Source organism: Symphodus melops (assembly GCF_947650265.1).
Source record: "Symphodus melops genome assembly, chromosome: 2".
Taxonomy (NCBI): domain Eukaryota; kingdom Metazoa; phylum Chordata; class Actinopteri; order Labriformes; family Labridae; genus Symphodus; species Symphodus melops.
The window spans coordinates 25,623,448-25,641,866 of NC_136692.1; the positions used below are offsets into that span (position 1 = coordinate 25,623,448).

General features: G+C 39.9%; 2 protein-coding genes across 2 annotated transcripts; both read right to left on the reverse strand.

The window, feature by feature from the left end:
• Positions 1-665: 665 nt before the first annotated feature.
• On the reverse strand, positions 666-2,926 carry LOC306820682 (keratin, type I cytoskeletal 13-like). Its single transcript, XM_079338605.1, has 7 exons — positions 2,367-2,926; positions 2,127-2,209; positions 1,855-2,011; positions 1,606-1,767; positions 1,376-1,501; positions 991-1,208; positions 666-873 (listed from the first exon to the last, which is right to left on the reverse strand). Exons 1-7 carry the CDS (start codon positions 2,856-2,858, stop codon positions 765-767), a joined length of 1,347 nt encoding a protein of 448 aa, XP_079194731.1. The 5' UTR covers positions 2,859-2,926; the 3' UTR covers positions 666-764.
• Positions 2,927-9,962: 7,036 nt separating this feature from the next.
• LOC306820684 (keratin, type I cytoskeletal 19-like) lies at positions 9,963-14,946 on the reverse strand. The gene is made up of 9 exons (XM_079338607.1): positions 14,299-14,946; positions 13,732-13,860; positions 13,308-13,390; positions 12,649-12,805; positions 12,314-12,475; positions 12,084-12,209; positions 11,167-11,396; positions 11,037-11,074; positions 9,963-10,634 (listed from the first exon to the last, which is right to left on the reverse strand). The coding sequence occupies exons 1-9, from the start codon at positions 14,596-14,598 to the stop codon at positions 10,528-10,530; spliced, it is 1,332 nt and encodes a 443-aa protein (XP_079194733.1). The 5' UTR covers positions 14,599-14,946; the 3' UTR covers positions 9,963-10,527.
• Positions 14,947-18,419: the final 3,473 nt, after the last annotated feature.

Below are 18,419 nucleotides of genomic sequence, written 5' to 3' on the forward strand. Positions count from 1 at the left end.
AACTAATTGAAGTGTTCCTCTGCCCCGGGGGACAACAGCACAGTTTCATGAAGTGCGCCATGAAAGGCTCCCTGCCAAGTTTTCTCACTGGCAAACTCTCAACTTCTAAATATAGTTTCTGTACAGAAAAGGAAATCAGGTAGAAATGTCTTACACACATCATATGCCCCCTAGTGGTTAAACTGTGTTTTATTCAGTTTAATGAGACCTGTTCCAGCATGTATTCAGTAGAAGTAAGGTGCTTAAAGTAAGCTTGACCTGTTGCCAATCCAGTGAAATGCCCAGAGTAAAATTCATGCTCATGTTAAAAAGTGCTATTGGTACTGTAAATTGTTAGTGTAGCTACGAGTAATACTCCAGAATATTTTTTTCTGAATGGCACCCTCACTCTATTTATTGGGGATAAATTCTGCGACGGAAAAGAAGCTTGTAAAACAGAATAATATCTGAAGCTTACTGATGTCTCAGAGGAAACTGATGAGAGGAGAGTGTGTTTTTAAACCTGGATTTTCCCCCCTTGTATCTAAAATATTTCTGATATTTGAAATCAACACTCTTGTTAGTCACAGATATATTATTTCTCAGACCTGCCAGATACATAAAGGGTAACTTTCTTGAGATGATAATAAATTATTACCTTTCATAAATGAACAGGACAAAACAAATTATAAGGGAGCAAACTTTGATCTTTTTATTGTGTTCACATACATGATGGAAAGTTTGTTTCAGTTGTTGGTGCTCCATGTTTTCCTGTGTGAGGAAAATTAACTGCGTCTTTCGGTGGAGGAGGAAATCACCCTGCCATCCTTTATCTCCTCTGTGATCACTACCATGTTTCTGGTGGTGGTGGATGAACTGCCGCCAGCAGCCATACTGCAGAAGAAGAGAATTACAGTGTTTGCATTAAAATCAGTATAGTGCTTCAGTTAAAAGAGCTAGTAATAGGTTTAGGATGATAGAGTTAAAAGTTGTTCCTTTAAGGTAGATTACCTGCCCTCTCCGTCCAAAAGCCTCCTGTACTCTGCGATTTCCATCTCCAACCGAGTCTTGATGTCGAGCAGCATGTTGTATTCTTGGCTCTGGGTTTCAATGTCACAACGAAGCTGTTGCAGCTGTGCTTCCAGGTTGGTCACCTGCATCTGGAGGCCTTGGAGCTGCATGGAGTATCGTCCCTCTGTGTCAGCCAATGTGCCTTCCAGAGACGCTTTCTGGAATGAGCAGGGCAAAAAGAAGAGCGGAGGAGAGAAGAAAAAGAAAGAATCAACTTAACAAATCTGTGCATGGGCATTGAGAGTGCACCCTCAAAATATATTTTGCTGAGGATGTAACAGGTCGTGCAAGTAAAGGTGAAGAACAAGAAGAAGAATTAAGCTACCATGCTTAGTTGTGATTGTAGCTCGATCTCCAGGCCCTGCAGTGTACGACGGAGGTCAGTGATTTCCGTCTTAGATGTATTGAGAACTTCTGTGCTGGATGCCACCTCCTTATTCAGCTCCTCTGTCTGCAGGGGACCAAAGATATAAACAGTGTCAAATGAAACTATTATTTTACAGACACAGTCAGGGTAGGCTATGTGAAGTGACCAGTGTGTTGGTGTTCTCTTACCTTTGTTTTGAACCAGGCTTCTAGTTCTTTCTGGTTCTTGAGAGCTGCGTTCTCGTACTGCTCACGGATCTCAGCCATAACAGCGGACAGGTCTGCCTGTGGAGTTGAATCCACCTCAACGTTGATCTGTCCACTCATCTGGTTCCTCATGGCGGCCAGTTCCTGTGAAATTATTATAGTTTATTTTCGGGGTAGATGTTTGAGGATTTCTTTTTTGCAAATCCATTCACATCACTGTTTGCTCCCTACCTCCTCGTGGTTCTTTCTGAGGAAGATCAGCTCCTCCTTCAGGCCCTCAATCTGCATCTCCAGGTCTGATCTGGCGAGTGTTAGCTCATCCAACAGTCTCTTGAGACCGGCGATGTCTGCTTCCACTGACTGGCGCATGGCAAGCTCGTTCTCGTACCTTTAAGGAAGAAGGGAGCAGATATTGTGATTTTAACATTAATGTTTTGCCTCAGAAGGATTTCACAGTTTACATTCTTCTATTTCAGACTTTTATGTCTCATGTTGACACTCACTTGAGTCGGAAGTCGTCTGCTGCCAGTTTTGCATTGTCAATTGACAGATAGATGCCTGCATTGACTCTGGTGGCATCCTGGATCTGTGTGATGAAAAAAGGTTTAAACAACAAATTTTAAAAAAGGGTTGCATGCAGAACAATACAATTCCAGTTTCTATGCATCATTTTGGTGATATTTGAAATCACTTTGCGATAAAATTTGTTTTCTCATTCGAGTATCATAGCTCATTTTAAATACCTTTCCCTGCAGGTCTGCGATGGTGGCCTCATAAGCAGAGTAGTCACGGGTAACAGGGGAGGTTTTGCTCTCCAAGAACTGGCGGATCTTGAGCTCCAGCTCTGCATTGGCCTTCTCAAGGCTGCGCACCTTATCCAGGTACGAGGCCAGGCGGTCGTTGAGGTTCTGCATGGTGGCCTTCTCATTGGCCGAGATATCTATGCTGTCACCACCTCCGCCACCTCCTCCAAAAGAGGAGAAGCTGTAACTGCCGCTGCCGCCGCCTCCACCTCCACCTCCACCTCCACCTCCACATCCATATCCACCTCCATATCCGCCAAAACCACTAGACGACTGGGAGATTCTTACTGAACCACCACCACCTGAACCAGCATAGACACTATTGGCGTATGATCTCTGCATGCCTCCACCTCCGGCAATGCGTCCACCTCCGGCCAGGCCTCCACTAGATCGAATGCTCGAAGAGCGGACGGAATAAGCAGATGATGTCATTCTGGATATCGTGAAGATTGCTCAGGACGTCCGCCTGCCTTGGAGAGAACGAGATGAACTGAGATGCAGAGCTCTACCTCTTTCCCCTTTTTATGCTGCTCAAGGCTACAGCTGCTGTGACTGCTGTGGGAGGTGGCATCTAGGGCTGGAGGGAGGAGCATTACCTAAATGGTTGATCTACCCCACCCATCGCACACACAAACGCATAAGGTACACTTTATAACAGTGTGAGGAATAAACAGGGCTAAACTCAAAACTTTTCTCTAAAGCGATTTAAGTCATTCATTCCAGCCTCACAGCTACCTGCAGACCTCAGAGAAAACATGCTGTTATTATTCTATTCATCCTTCTTATTCTATTGCTCTATAATAAGATCCCTGATGACAGGGCATACACTTGAAGTCTTATCTTTTGTTACTGTAAACTATACTGGAAAATGCAAAAAAGCCGCACCCATTACTGTAAGCCTTATAGGTTAGTTATTCTGTCAAATCTGGTATCTCCAAGTGTTCTGACATGTGATGTGTTTTTATTGAAATTGTGCCATTAATCTTGTGCAATACCTGCCAAGCTGTGCTGGCCAAACCTGTTACATCCCCATGGCAACAAGCATTGTAAACACTGTAAACACTATCCCCTATTTTCACTTGACTCTCAGCCAGCACATCTCTAATCCCATACCTCTTTGACTTTTCTCTTCTGTTGTCTTGCATGAACAAAACATCAATTTTAAAGAGCCGAATCTTTTGCTTTTTTTTTGCTGCAGTTACTTTTTAAATTTTAAATTCAGATTTGATTCATTCGTTTCCACCTTGCTCCACAATGCACTGCAGATGTGACAGTAAGAACCAATTTTAATGGACTTTCGTGGAGTCAGTAGATACTTGGCCTCATTCAATAGTGGGCACAGCTCTGCTGGTATGCTCACCTCAGATGTAGCTGCATGTTCTGTATTTTTCTTGGCAGTGTGATTTGGCGTGTGCATCATGCCCAAACAAGAACAAGCTCCTGCTTGTTTGCTTCTTTGTATTTCACCACAGTATTTGATTCAAGTCTTCATGATATCACATGTATTTTTTAAATGTCTAACATGAAGTGTGAAAAAAGCTTTTATTGAATTTAAACAAAAAGAAAGGCATTCATACTTTTCTTTGCATATTTGGTTTTATTTTCAGAATCTGAAAAGTAATGAAAGTATTTTTCTTAACAGTTTGTCTGTGCTTAAGCCAAACAAAGAAATACTTTACCGTTACAATCAAAAGCACAGCACAGAAACATGCATGTGAAGCCTGAAGTAAAACAAACCAGATGCTTTTTTTAGCTGCTGTTTTTCATTTTGAGGTCGCACACTCATCTCATGTATGTGCTAAACGGCTATAAATTATTGTCAAGTTGCTGAATAGTCTGAAACTGCAGTAGGCCATACGGGTGAAGGTATTTTTGTCACACTGGAGAAAGCATTGTAGCGCCAATACACTAACTTCTTGTACGTCACAGTTATGTACAGCTATGTATGGTTTAGGTTTGACGTAATAATAGCTTTTAATACTCCAAACCAAAATGCTAGTGTGTGTCATAAGTTTGACTGGTAGCATTGTAAAGCAATACGAGGTTGCAACAAAAAAAAAACAACATTAACCCAATAATAATTTTTTCCAACTAGACTTAGACTGAACTTTATTGATCCTTATGGGATGACTCCCTCAGGGAAATTCAAGTTCCAGCAGCATACACAATAAAATGTCGCAGGTAACAAAAAAAAACTACGTGATATCTGTAGAAATACAAAGGCGTGATACACATTGGGCCTGATTTACTAAGATCTCAATGAAAGAGTACTAACTTGCGTGTTCATTGCAAAAGTTTGCATGTTTGGCTTGTGGGCATTTTGCGGGTGATTTACTAAGAACATTTGCGTGAATGACGTCAGGTGCAAACCTTGTGGAGGCGGTAGTATTTTTGTGTTCTACTGGTTTACGTCACAGAGAGTTTGAACGGAAAGCTGGACGACTGCAAGCGCAAAATAGGTATTAGTGAGAGGCAAATGAACATCAAGTATTTTCAAGTAATAGCAGATAAATATAAATATAACAATAGGAAAGAGTGGCTCATATGAAAACCTCGGTATTAAACACGGCCTCTGTTTTCTTCCCTCCCTCTTTTAAATGAATTGTAATACATTGCGCAGAAGGTATGAGTCCTCTGTGGCAATGGTGCTCAGTGTGTGTGCCACTCGTGCCATTGTTGCGCACCAGAAGCTGGTCAGCGCTGTGTCTGTCTGATCGGCCATAAATGCCATGGCAACAGATACTGAAGTTGGGGGTACAAGCATGGTGAACATGGTTAAACATGTTAACACGTTGTTTATTGTGCATATGTCTCCTCCTTACTGCAGCCTGCAGTGCGTCACACTGTTACTCTTGGATTAGCACGTTCTTTTCAAAGGTGTTAAATTCAGACACTGCCACAATGACCGCAATTTTAGCCTGGCTTGGTAAATCACATTGCGTGTACTAACTTAACTTCTTTGCATTTTCTCCTCCCAGTATTTTGCACGCTGATGCAGAAACGCCTCGTTTTTCATATTCATTAAGGCAAACTACTACTACTATTTGGACAATACGTGTCATCTTGCTCACATGAAAGACGCAATCCTCACTGCACGCTGTTAGTAAATCAGATAGCAATTTTTTTTGCTGGTGGTATCAAGTTTGCACACGTTTTAATACACGCAAACCTTTAGTAAATCAGGCCCATTGTCTTTTCAAAACCCGCAGGAAAAAAGTGATGCTGTAAATGTGAGTTTACATGAAATAAAAAAGGAGAGTTTGCACTTTCTGTAAGGGTGTGGCCCTTGTGTGGAGACTTGCAACAGATCACATAATTAAAAACATTGGAGGTGTTGGTCTGTGTACAGTTCAATGTAGGGTCAAATTTAAAGAACATTTTTATAGACCGGCCATGTCTGAAAGATTTTAAACGGTACAGTAAAAAAAAAAGTTTCATAGAGCTAATGAGCACGAGGCTCAATACATCTCATCTGTATTTTGAAGGCTGACAAAAGTGCCAATTGTGAACTTTTGTGAAATATAGTGCAGATTACCAATAACTGGATATGTTTTATAATAACAAAATGAAAGCTAACCACATATTTAAAAAGACAAATTAATTGGCAGTTTTTAAAAATGATGGAAAGGCTGACTGAGGCATTTTTCCTGAGGCAGTGATGGCATCATCTCAAGAATCACACAATCAAACCTCTCCAAGAACAAGCAGCAGGGGAGTGTCACCTCAGGTCAAAATAAGGTTAGAATATGTTTTCCAAAAATCTCAAACACTTGTTTTAATAGATCATAGATGTGGATATTTAATGCTTTGGACTGCAACCTTTTTCCTAGAAACATATGCTTGGCAATTTGTCATAATAGGTCCTGAAATACAGAAATGTTGACACTCTTGAGGGGACATGTTATGAAAACTCAACTTTTACAGTTTTGTTCAACATATATTTGGGTAACCTGAGTGAACCCACACATTTTAAAATGAACCCAAATCCAGTATGTGCTCTGAGAAAACAGAGAAAATTGCTTTGTTTCAAATGTTCTCAACTTGTGACATTACAAGTTTGAAATTCTCCATCCACCGACTCCACCCCAGTCAAGAGCATTTTTATTGTTGCTGCAGAGGAGTGACTCAGGGGTGCTCATTACATTTAAAGAGACACACACAAAAATGCAGCGTTCTGAGAGAATAGAGCTGATATAAAAGAGCTTATTCATACGTGGTCACAGATGAATCATTTAAACAACAGGGTTTGAAAAGGTGGAAAAGGGCGATAATATGTCATCTTTAAAACAAAAATGCAACGGTTGAAAATATGGATTGCTCAAACATGTACTGTATGTTCATATGTTAATCATGTAAACTAACTGATCTAAATGGCCAACATGGTACACCGTTCACAGTCTGAACATTTTTGCAGGTGTTTTGTAGACAACCTCAATTGGACAGCTAAAAAACTGCAGTTCCTTTCTACATTGGCTACATTTCTCTGCACCAGAGTTGCTGCTTGATCAGTGAGTGTCTTCTATCAACATATTAGTATTTTTATTCTTAACTTATATAAGTCGCATTCTAATGTAAGAATTTAGCTAAAAATGCTGCTGCAAAAGTATACTAGGGACTCACAAACTTATAGCCTGTCTTTATGTTACTTAATGGAACAGTAACATACTTTAGCTTTAGTTGCATGCTATCATGAGACTGTCACAGTCGAACATGTTAAAAGTGCCAGCATGTGGAAAAAATGCACCTCTTCTAACATCTAAACAAATGTTAATGCTTATAAAAGTAAAACGTGTTTTAAAGTGTGTTAAATCTGTGATTAGACGTGTTCAATGTGCTGCAAGATAATGTAGTGCAAGATAACACTTTCAGCACATTGTTAATGTAAAATTATTGATACAATCTGATATGTGATAGAATTGGCTTTAGACTAACAGCAGGATGACCCAATTCCAAAAATAAAATAAAAATGGTTTTAAGGGAATATGATTTTAGATCTGGATTTTCTACTCTTTCTGTACTTCAAGGTAAAGCATGTTAATTATACCCGACCTACATAGTGTCTATCAGTATTGTTCTACATTCTTATTCAGATTGATCTTGCCTAAATTGGATATTTTTTAACAGAAGTTTAAGAGACCAAACATAGAGCTTCAGCACCTTGTCCCACATTCCTACACGTCCCATCTCCATGTCATTGCACTTCCTTGATGTTAGCAATTTACACAATTAAATGTAATTAGTTTTAAAGCCAAATTAGTAGCTTATTGTTCATAAAATGTTCTGCAATATGCACACCCTTCCGCACTAAAAAGGATATCTGTGGTTTATGTGAACTGAATGATTCATGGTGATGGTATGTGTGGATCTGTGGCAAGGTGTGTCTGTGGTTTCATGTGTTAAGAAAAAATGCATCCGTTTAATTGAGATACATTTGTGAATTTGTGTACTTGCCAATAGCTGAAGGGAATTGCAGCTTTTGATTAAAAAAATAAGTAACAAATAAACTTAAAGTAGACTCACTGAGTCATCCCTGCAGGCTATCTAATAGATGACAGTCTGCTTTGCAGTGTACGCTTCATGTGTGGGATTGAAACTTGCAGTTGAACTTGCAGGACCTTTGCCAAAATCCATGTTAATAACTCTTTTTACTGTGTCACGTACCCCATCCACTTTTCATGGTAATGGGAAAGATTCCTCAGAATGCAATAGAAGCAATTCAAGTGTGAGTATGAAATGACACACATGACCCCAGCTTGTGATAAAAGCCAGAACAGCACAGTATGTACAAAATGTGCTGTGGCACGAAGAATAGCCTCAAGGGTTTTTACCTGGGTGTGTAACTCTCAAGTATGAGCCAACTTTAAACAATATCTCTCTTTCTATCTAATGTAGGGAGGGAGGGAGGGCATGACTCACTGCTTCCTCAGGTGTTTTTACAATGCTCCTCTGCTTTTGTGTTCCTCTCTTACACCATTTCACGCCTAGACTGGTTTCTGTTGCATCTTGCTGTGTAGGTATGCCCTGCAGGTTTGGGCCACACCCTTTACAGCGAGAGCACTGTAAGAGCAGGACCTTTGGAGCTGAGAATACTGAACTCAGATCTGAGAACAATTTGCTTTTTATTAACCAGATGTAAACTAGATTAAATCGACAGCTGCATTGTCTCTCCAAGAAGAACCCATGAGCACAGAAACACAAGCACTCACATTCTTGTGTTTTGATGATAACAGAGATAATTGTGGTCAGCTTGGTGGAAGCATTTCATCATATTAATTTTACGATGAATTATTTCGGAGCTCCTGTTTTCTATTGACACAAGTGTTTACCTTATCGTCAGTGAGAAGATGATTGTAACGTTAGGATTTTAGCTTAAAACTATCTCTTGCCTTTGCTAGCTGCACGTTGAAAAGGTGCATAAAAAGGCTTTTTTATTGTTTTGTCTTGTTGAGGCAAGAAGAGTCGTTTTTTGTAAGGACGAGACAGTAATGCAAAATGAGTAATATCCTCTTTGCCTAAACTTGATAGTTAGTCTTCAGCAGAAAGTTTTTGTGTTATTGGGTTATTCATTTAATTGCACTTAATACCACAGCTGGTGATTACTAACTTGTCAATACAATGCAGCACTAAAGCAGTGAAAGGAAAAGAGTCATTGAGGCTCTCACATTAATTAATGCGGCAGGTGAATCACTGATGTTAGGAGAATTCTAGAGTTCAAGTCTGCTCTTGATACAGCTCCACCTTCATGAATAAGCCGTGGATTCAGGGGTGACATCATCAAATAAAGTCTCTACCTAAGGGTGCGGTCACACTGGCAGTCTGTACCATGCCCAAGCACGCTTCAACCCTAAAGTCCACTTTGTGAATGGTTTGGCCAGTGTGAACGCTCTTTGACTGCCCACTTCAGTGGTACACTTTGAGCACAAGCACAAGCACAAGCACGCTGGTACACAACGGTGCCAGCCTTCAATATGGAGAAATCCAGTTTTATGGCTGTATCTGACTAAAATTACTAAAAATAGTTCTCAAAGTAGCTATCATGTTCTCTGTATTGTTCTCTGATGTGCGTCCTTTTTTCTTTTTCCAAGTCCATCTGTTTGTAAACTGAGCATGTTTCATAATAACTTAAAGATATGGATGTGCTGTAATTTACATTATGTCCAAGAGGTAATCGTAATCGTGCTCAGGCACCGTTTGTCCTGATGCAGACAAGCGTGCTTGAGTACGGCACGGATGGCCAGTGTGGCCGCTTCTGCGAATATGTATGGACCTCCAATCCTGCATGATACGTTTTTGATAAAATGTTTACATTATATATGGGACCTTGATTTTGTGCCATTTGCAAAACATTATTTTTGCTGTTTTTTCCAGCTCTGCTTCCAATTTTGTCTTCCAAAAATGTCACAAACGCCAATGCACAAACGTCTTGCCAGGATTTCACTTTTAGAGATTGGACAACACTGACACCTGGTGGTCATTTGGGACATAACATTTTAAATATTACAAAGCATTTACTGACAGCACATTTCAGATGTGTCTTTATTTTAGAGTATATTTTCATTTTAACAGGAGACACAAGCCTTCAGGTTATAGGAAAAAAAAATTCTTGAGACTTCTTTTAAAGAATTAAAATTGAACCGAAACTTTGCCATTTTTAACCCCCTGTGTAAGTCATTTCAATAAAAACATTCATTTTGGGGGGGGGGAATGATGTCAAATCTATGTTGCCAATGAATTATTAACTTTAAACTAATCACCTTTTTCATTAGTATAAAATGTGTTTTGAAAAATCAGGCATCTCATTTTTGCTTTTTGGTTTTTAATGAAATTTTGGACTCTTGATAAACAGAGTAAGAATCCTTTAAACAAATGTATCACCTTCATGAACTATATCTATATCTATGTCTGATATGAATGGAAGTTGAAGAAAAGAACAAGAAAAAACCCTGAGGAAACTGGAAATATTCTGATTTTGCAGCCAACTCGAAAGAATAAGTAAATAGCTTGCTCAAGAAAAGGAATCATTTGGCAGGATTAAAAGAGTTGTGTGAGAAAATTTAAGGCCCAATTAACATTGAATGTAAATGAAGTAGCAGCAGTGGTGTTACTGAATGTCCTCTACTTGGGTGTCAACACTGGAGGACACCACCTTTCCATCAATTATCTCCTCCACGATGGTCTTCACCCTTCTCTCGATGTGGGGTTTGTGCTCTGCAGAGATGGAGAACAAACATAACGAAAGATGTCAAAACGGTAGAACGGAGCTCTACCCGGAATCAAAGAAAGGGGTGCATGTTTGAGGTTTGAATAGGGATTCAAGCAGTCATGTATGTTTTTAGGTGTACACATCCTCTTCAGACCAAACCTCTAGCTCCAGGTGGAAAATTCCTACTGTTTGTATACAACAAAAAGGCTTAGTGTTCTTTTTCATTTGTTTGACTCTCTGATGAATGCTTGATGCAGAACATCAAGAATTGTTTGGTTTCAGCGGGAAAATAAAGGTTTTAATTGATTTTTTTTTTTTAACAATATAAGATGTTACTGAAGTGGAAGGATTATCCATCTTTTTTGTCACAGTATCAGAAAGCTGACTGTCTAAAAGTAGATTCTTACCTTCCACTTTTTCCACAACTTTGCTGATGATCACCACCCTATGGAGAGGGAACAAAATTGTTAAGTCATATTTTATTACTGTTTTTGTTGAGATCCACTAAAAAGGATTAAGATGTTCTTTTCTTCATACTGCTTCTTCTCGTGCAGCTCTCCCTCCAGCAGCCTCCTGTACTCAGCGATCTCGATCTCCAGCCTCATCTTGATGTCCAGCAGCATGTTGTACTCGGCTCGTTGTTCCTCCAGAGAGATTCTGAGTTGCTGCAGCTCCGTCTCCAACATGTTGATGCTCATCTGCAGCTGGCTGAGCTGGACGCTGTATCGACTTTGAGCTTCTTGCAGGTTCTGTTGCAGGCATTGAATCTGCAGCACATGAGAGAGACGTAAGGAAAGCTGTGAGTTTGATCACACAACACTACCTCTCCTTATGCCCGATGGAAAATTATGGAATTTATAAACATATTTCAAAACAACCTTTAGTTAATAAGTATTTTTTTCAATTCTGCTGTAAAAGATCATTGTGTAGCTCTGACATCTAGTGTTTAAAATGGGTACTGTAGTCCATATTCAAAACATTGACCAGAGAAGGTTGGCAGTTTTAACTTCCCCCCACATGGCCTTTTTGGTCACCAGGCAAACGGCAAACCAGCAGGTGTTGCAGCAATGGAAGCGGGCAAGCGAACTGTATCAGTGTACTTCTAAAGGAAACAATCCTCCTTGTTGTATTTTCACAATAAAATGTGTAACTCATTGTAAACATATATTGGTGTGAGAAAAAAAAACAGAAATGTTGGTTGGGTGCTGTAAATGGTTTTGATTGCTGCAAGACAATATTAAATATTCTGATGTTCTCCATTTCTTTTTCTGGTTATATAGAGGCATATGTATGTATTCGGTCTGTTTCATAGCCCCTCAAAAATTCTCACAGGAGTATTAAAGTTTAAGTGTAAATGCACAGCTGAACAGAACAGACTGTTTAAATGTGCACATGAGCAGGGAGTGATATTGTTTTTGTTTTTTTTGCAGGATGTCACTTGGTCCATGTCCTACCTCTTTGTAGGCACTCTGACAACTGATCTCCAAACTCTGGTAGGTTTTCTTCAGATCTGACAGCTCAGAGCTATGCGTCTGCACCTCACTTGTACTTGTAAGGATTTCCTTCTGGAGACTTTCCATCTTTGTTCACATGTGAAAAAAACATGATATTTGACATCAGTAAAACTTTCATACTTTTTACTTCTTGTTTTTAAACCTTTGGGCACGTTGTTTTCCTCTCTCACCTTCACTTGGAACCATTTCTCGAGCTCCAGATTGTTCTTCAGCGTGAGAGCTTCATACTGCTCCCTTACCTCCTCCAGGACCTCCGTCAGATCAACAGAGACTGCACTGTCCACCTCTACGTTCACTGCACCAGTCTGCTGGATCCTCTGCTGATTCATCTCCTGCAACACGGTAAAGGGAAATATTTCAATTATGCTATTCAGCAAGTGAACGTCATACCTGCCATCACCAGCAGATGGCGCCATAGTATCTATAAACAGATAAGAATGTTTCTTCTCTGCATCCTCAAGACAATCCTTTTTTCTAGTTTCTACTGGATCTTCATGGTTCTTACCTCCTTGTGGTTACTCCTAATGAAAACCAGCTCCTCTTTGAGACCTTCAACATGCAGCTCCAGGTCACTAATGGACAGAGTCAAGCTGTCCCGGACACCTCGGAGACGGGCAACATCTGCCTCCAAAAGGTTGCGCATATTCACCTCTGTTTCATACCTACAGAAGAAAATAAGGTGTTTATGGAAAAATTTTAAAAGGGAACAAACTAATAAGCCTTTTTCTTTCCACTTAAAGCTGCTTTAATGGCTGGGAATGTTTCTTAAGTCAAATAAAATGAACCAAAATCTGTTGTTTTCTTTTAAAAGATTGTGTGCACTTCTTTAGGAAATTATTGGAGGTTTTTTTTTTTATATATATATATACTTTATTAATCCCACGAGGGGAAATTCAGTTTTCACTCTGCATTAACGGAGAGGTCTCAGAGTGAGGTTGCTGCCCACAGCGGGCGCTCCAGAGCAGTTTTTGGGGTTTGGTGCCTTGCTCAGGGGCACCTCGGCAGTGCTCAGGAAATGGACTAGCACCTCTCCAGCTACCAGATCAATTTCCGGACTTAGTCCGTGCCGGGACTTGAACCGGCAACCCTCCGGTTCCTAACCCAAGTCCCTACAGACTGAGCTACTGAGGGTTCATGTCAAGCATCAGAGGAATGTACACCTACTTTATTTTAAAGTCATCTGTTGCCAGTCTAGCATTATCAATCTGCAGGACGACACTCTGATTCTCTGAAAGTCTCCTCAGGATCTAAACCACATGCAGCGACAGAAAGACAGAAAAAACGTTGTTTATTCATATACATTGGCTTTGCTTTATAATAAGGCGGAGCCATCAGTTAATTTGTGACATTTTTGATGACAGCAGACAACAAAACATGACAGGTTTGCTAACAAGTAATCATACCTCTACGAGAGTCAGCATGTCACATTTAATGTGGGTGAAACACTAAAACATGTATTTTAAGTGTGGGTGCACAATCCAGTTGGGTATTGGTAATCAGTCTTTGGTTGCACACTATAGAAATGCTGATCCTTTACTGTGATATAGAGACTTTTTATGTCCAGTGTTGAGTGAAATGTAAGCAGTACCTGAGCCCGGAGATCACTGATGGTGGCGAAGAAGACGGTGAAGTCTTTGGAAACTGAAGGAGCTTTCTTCTCATAGTACTCTCTGATCTGCAGCTCCAGCTTCCTGTTAGCTGCCTCAAGAGAGCGCACCTGAGCAATGACAGGAGACCAATAATGTGCATGTGCAATGAATGTGTTGGAACTAGTTACATCTAATGCCCTTACTACATATCAACCTCTGCCATCAGTGTGTGAATGAGTATGAATGTGTAGATGCAGTGTAAAAGCACTTTGAGCGGTCAAAGTGCTTTTCTGTACACGCTCAAGTCCATAAATCTCAAATGTCCAGGTTCCGTGAAAAAAGTGCAATTAAAGTTTTGATTGAAGGAATGAAATCATAATTCGGTTAACTCTGATTAATTTTTTTTCGTATGAGCTTAATATGAACATTTGAATTAATACATTTCACTGAATGAGATCAGTTACAACATTTTTTTAAATTATTATAATTTAATGCATTCTGTTTGTGACAGAATAGTCTGCAGTGTCAGTATAGCCAAGAACTATCATCATCTGCTCGTGGCTTACCTTCTCTAGGTAGGAGGCCAGGCGGTCGTTGAGGTTCTGCATGGTATGCTTTTCGTTGCTGATCACCGAGGTCTCTCCAAACGAGTCCATGGACCCGGAGGAGAAGACTGACTGGGAGATGCGCGTCCCGAAGCCCCCCGCGCCCCCGTACACACTGGGCGCGCGGTTCTGAAAGAGACCGGATGAGATGCGGGCCTGTCCGGCTCCCACCAGCACCATCCCTCCGCTCCGGCTGGTTGCGCTGGTGCTGGAGATGCTGCGGGCGCTGTAGCTGCTCTGGCGGCTAATAGAGACAGACATGGTGAGAGTTGGAGGTGAACCTATGGTGATGAGGAGAGCTGGAGAGTGGATGATGGTGTCTGCAGGAGGAAAGTGAGCATTTTATAGCAGTCTGCAACAGGAGAGTGTCTGCCCTGTGCCACAACAATGTGTGGTATGCAGATAATGGTTTTTTGTTGTTTTTTCAACTGCGGTTAACAGGTGTGTACAGACGCATTAGTGACACCATCATAATAACTGGTTGAATGTTGAATATCTAGTTTGGAAGCTTACTGATAGACTAAGCTCATTTCTGTTTGTCATGTAAGTCTTTAAGCATTTACATGCCCTACATTTGTCTGGTTAAAGATCACCTCCAGTATTTACAAATAGGACTCATTATTATATTATATTATATGTTCTAAAGATTTCCTTTAGAACATCTAAAGATTTCCTTTAGAACATCCTTTTAGAGTTTAAACAAGAACAACAAAAAGTCTATGTTATTCACTCTTTTTGGTATGACCACTTTTAGCTAATGTGAGCAAAAATTATGACTACTGTTGTAATTATTGTAAAATGTCTAAATGTGAATTTAAGAGCTGCTTAATTCCAGCAGCTATAAACAACATTATAGTTCTCCATATTTTTTACACATTTCTAATAGACAATAAGTCTATTATCATACCAGGCATATTGTTACATACTGTTACCATCATTACAGACATTGTAGCTCTACATTTCTCATTCATTTGTGTCTCTGTCCTCCTCTTTCTGCATCTCCCTCTATCACCTCACAAGCCCAGCACACTTTCAGCAGATGGCTGTTCAACTTCAGACTGGTCTGGCTCGAAGTTTCTGGCTCTTAAAGGCAGTTCTTCCATACCACTGTAACTTTGCTGAATGTTGCTTAGTTCTGTGCTCATAATGGATTAAAGCAGAGTCTTTGTAAACAGGGGCGTGTGCAGACTATTTTGGGGTGGCATGCAGTTTGTGGGCCCACGCATGCAAATTCATTTCTTTTCTTTTCTCCCCCCACTAATGATACGTATAGGGAGAGCGGGGTTATTTGTGCCTAGGGGCAATTAGTTCCACCCCTGTTATCTAGAAAACTATAAAAGAAATTGGTCATGTGACTGCCTATTTTTGAAGAGGCATCCATTTCACTGTCCCTGCAAAGAAGGGAGCCACATGGTTTGAGAGATAAGCACATTTAAGCTCTCCAAAGTAACATTTCTACTATCAAGGATTTTTGATTGTTATGTTTTAACAATTATAAAAAATGTTGAAAACAGTTGTTTTAAACAGGTTTAGTGTTTTAGTAAGCTACACACTTGAGTCTATAGAGTTAGCATAATGCCAGGTCATGATAGGGGATTTATTTTTCTAAAATGGTGAGGTTGGGGTAATTTGTGCCAAAGGGCTGAGGTTGTGCGAGTGGCTCACAGAGAAAAAAAAGATACAAAAAAAAGGCTGAACAGGAAAATAAAAAGAATGAAAGAGAGAAAAAAGGGCTCTGAAACTTATTATTGAAAAGGGTGGATCTCCTGTACAAGTCCGTTGGGCTTCGTTCCCTCCTTGCACCAGTTTGATTTTTTTTTTGTTGGAATGTGTGCTAAACAAATAAACTAAATTTAAGTTGCATACATGACTGTAATCCCCTTGCTTGAAAGGCACTTAAAGTAAAAATTGACACGAATTACCCCGCTCTCCCCTACCTGTAAGTAACACCATTTGGCAACATGTAAATCTTCTCAGCCTGATCTGTAGGGCTTCAAAACTCAGAGGAAGCAAATTTGTATGTAATTAGAAAATTGCATGCAAACTCTTGCACGCTGTCTAATTAGCCAAAATAATATTTTTGGAAGTATGTCCATTGCAAGTCAACAGTGTGGAGTAGTACTGACTTTGCTTTAGAGTTTTTATGGGAGGAGCAAAATATTTAAGTAACATTATTGTTTTTATGATGACTATAAACACATTACAATGAAGGAAAAACAGAGTCCATGAGTACCATTGAATAGACCTTCTCTTTCTTTAAAAAAACATTTGCTTTGAATTGGTATTAAACAATTAATTCCTGAGAAGCAGAGAGTGGAAACAATTACAGTCACACCTTTCTTTTTAAAGCTTAACCTCCAGTCAAATTAAATCTACAGTGATTGACACTAGAATCTAAAAACCCTCTAAATATTTCATGGACCACACCTATTGGGGAAAGAGATAACACTTTGCATGCCAGTTTCTGTTTTAAGAGGAACATTTTTTTCATACCATAGTTAGAAGTTGTATCAAGCAAGTCAGGTTAATAACATATGATGTATTCCCTTTTTTAAGATGTTTTTTTGACCCTCATTAGGACAGCTTAAGACAGACATGAAACACCATGAGGAGAGAGTGCAGAAAAAAGCCAGGGTCAGACCTGAACCTACAGATGCTGTGACAAGGACTACAGTTTCTGTACACAGGGAGTGCAAAAACTCCTCCATCTCCCCTATTTATTTATTTTTTTACAGAAATGTTTCTGCTATTTGCGTGTACAGAACTCAAAACCGATGCCAGTTAAGAGATCAGCAGTGAGATAAGCAGCTGAAAAAGGCTGTTGTACTGACACTATAAAATACAAAAACAGTACGCTTGTCTGTAAATCTTCACCAGTTTTACAGGTCCTCCAGCTTCAAAACAGACACAGCTGAGAGGAGACAAGTGAACGTCTATGAAAATAAATTAAAAAGCAGCTGCAGTACGGTACACGCTTCGGTGGAGACAAAGTGGAATGTATCCTGGGCAACAGGTCAAAAAGAAACATGCCACCTGAAGTCTGTGGTATCTGAAATGTTTATCAGATTTCCCTCATGGGTGTGTGTGTGTGTGTGTGTGTGTGTGTGTGTGTGTGTGTGTGTGTGTGTGTGTGTGTGGCACCAGTCCATGGAAAGCTTTCTATCTCAGGTTAATAAAACATGATGACTGAGGTCTTACAGGTTTTATCATTGGATTAAGTTTGTACTGTGGGATTTGTTTTGTTGTAATTTTGCAGTCGGGTATTTGCATAATGCATTCTCTATTCCGTTTTTGTGTTGCTGTCACTTCTGCTGAATAATTGAAATGAAATTGAAGCACATAATCCCTCAGTCATCGAGAGTAAATCCAGTTGACAGATGATGCTTTCAATGCCTGCTAAAAAAATATATTGTCAGCATGCTTTCGTGTTTTCTTTGTTTAGACTCGATGCATGTTGTCAGTGGAAACAAGAAACACAATAGTTAAGTAGTCCAAAAATCTTTACTGTGAGTAAACAGCACTTGTGTCAACGACTCGCTGTATTGTTTTTACTAAAAGGTTAGAGTGAACGTCACCTGTAAAGTCCGGACCACAACATGGTGATAATCACCTCTTATCAGTCATCGGTGTATACATTCTCAACTCGCTCTACACAGTGTAAATGAAGGTAAAAGTCAGAAGTGCGGCAAATAAGCGTAATGACATTATTCAAGAAAAGAGAACTACGATTTTGCCGCCAACATTTAGTATGTGATTATATTTCGTGATGAGATCCGATTAAAAGAAGCCAGTTAATGTCTTCAAAGCAGTGGCACAGTCACTTACATCAGAGCCGGTAAAGATCTATTGGATTTCTTATGTAAACACACTGACTTTTTTATTGTTATTGCTGTGCAAAATTCACCTTTCCAGGTAAGAGAAAATCAGTGTTAATGGGTTGGTGGACGTAGAGGTGGGTTGTTTCCTACGACGCACATCCTCCACATGCATCCGACCACCAATCAATGAGTGAACACAGTTATCAGTGTTTGATTTTTTTTTCTAGCCTACACTGGTCTTTTGGTATAAAAGAGGCGATGTGT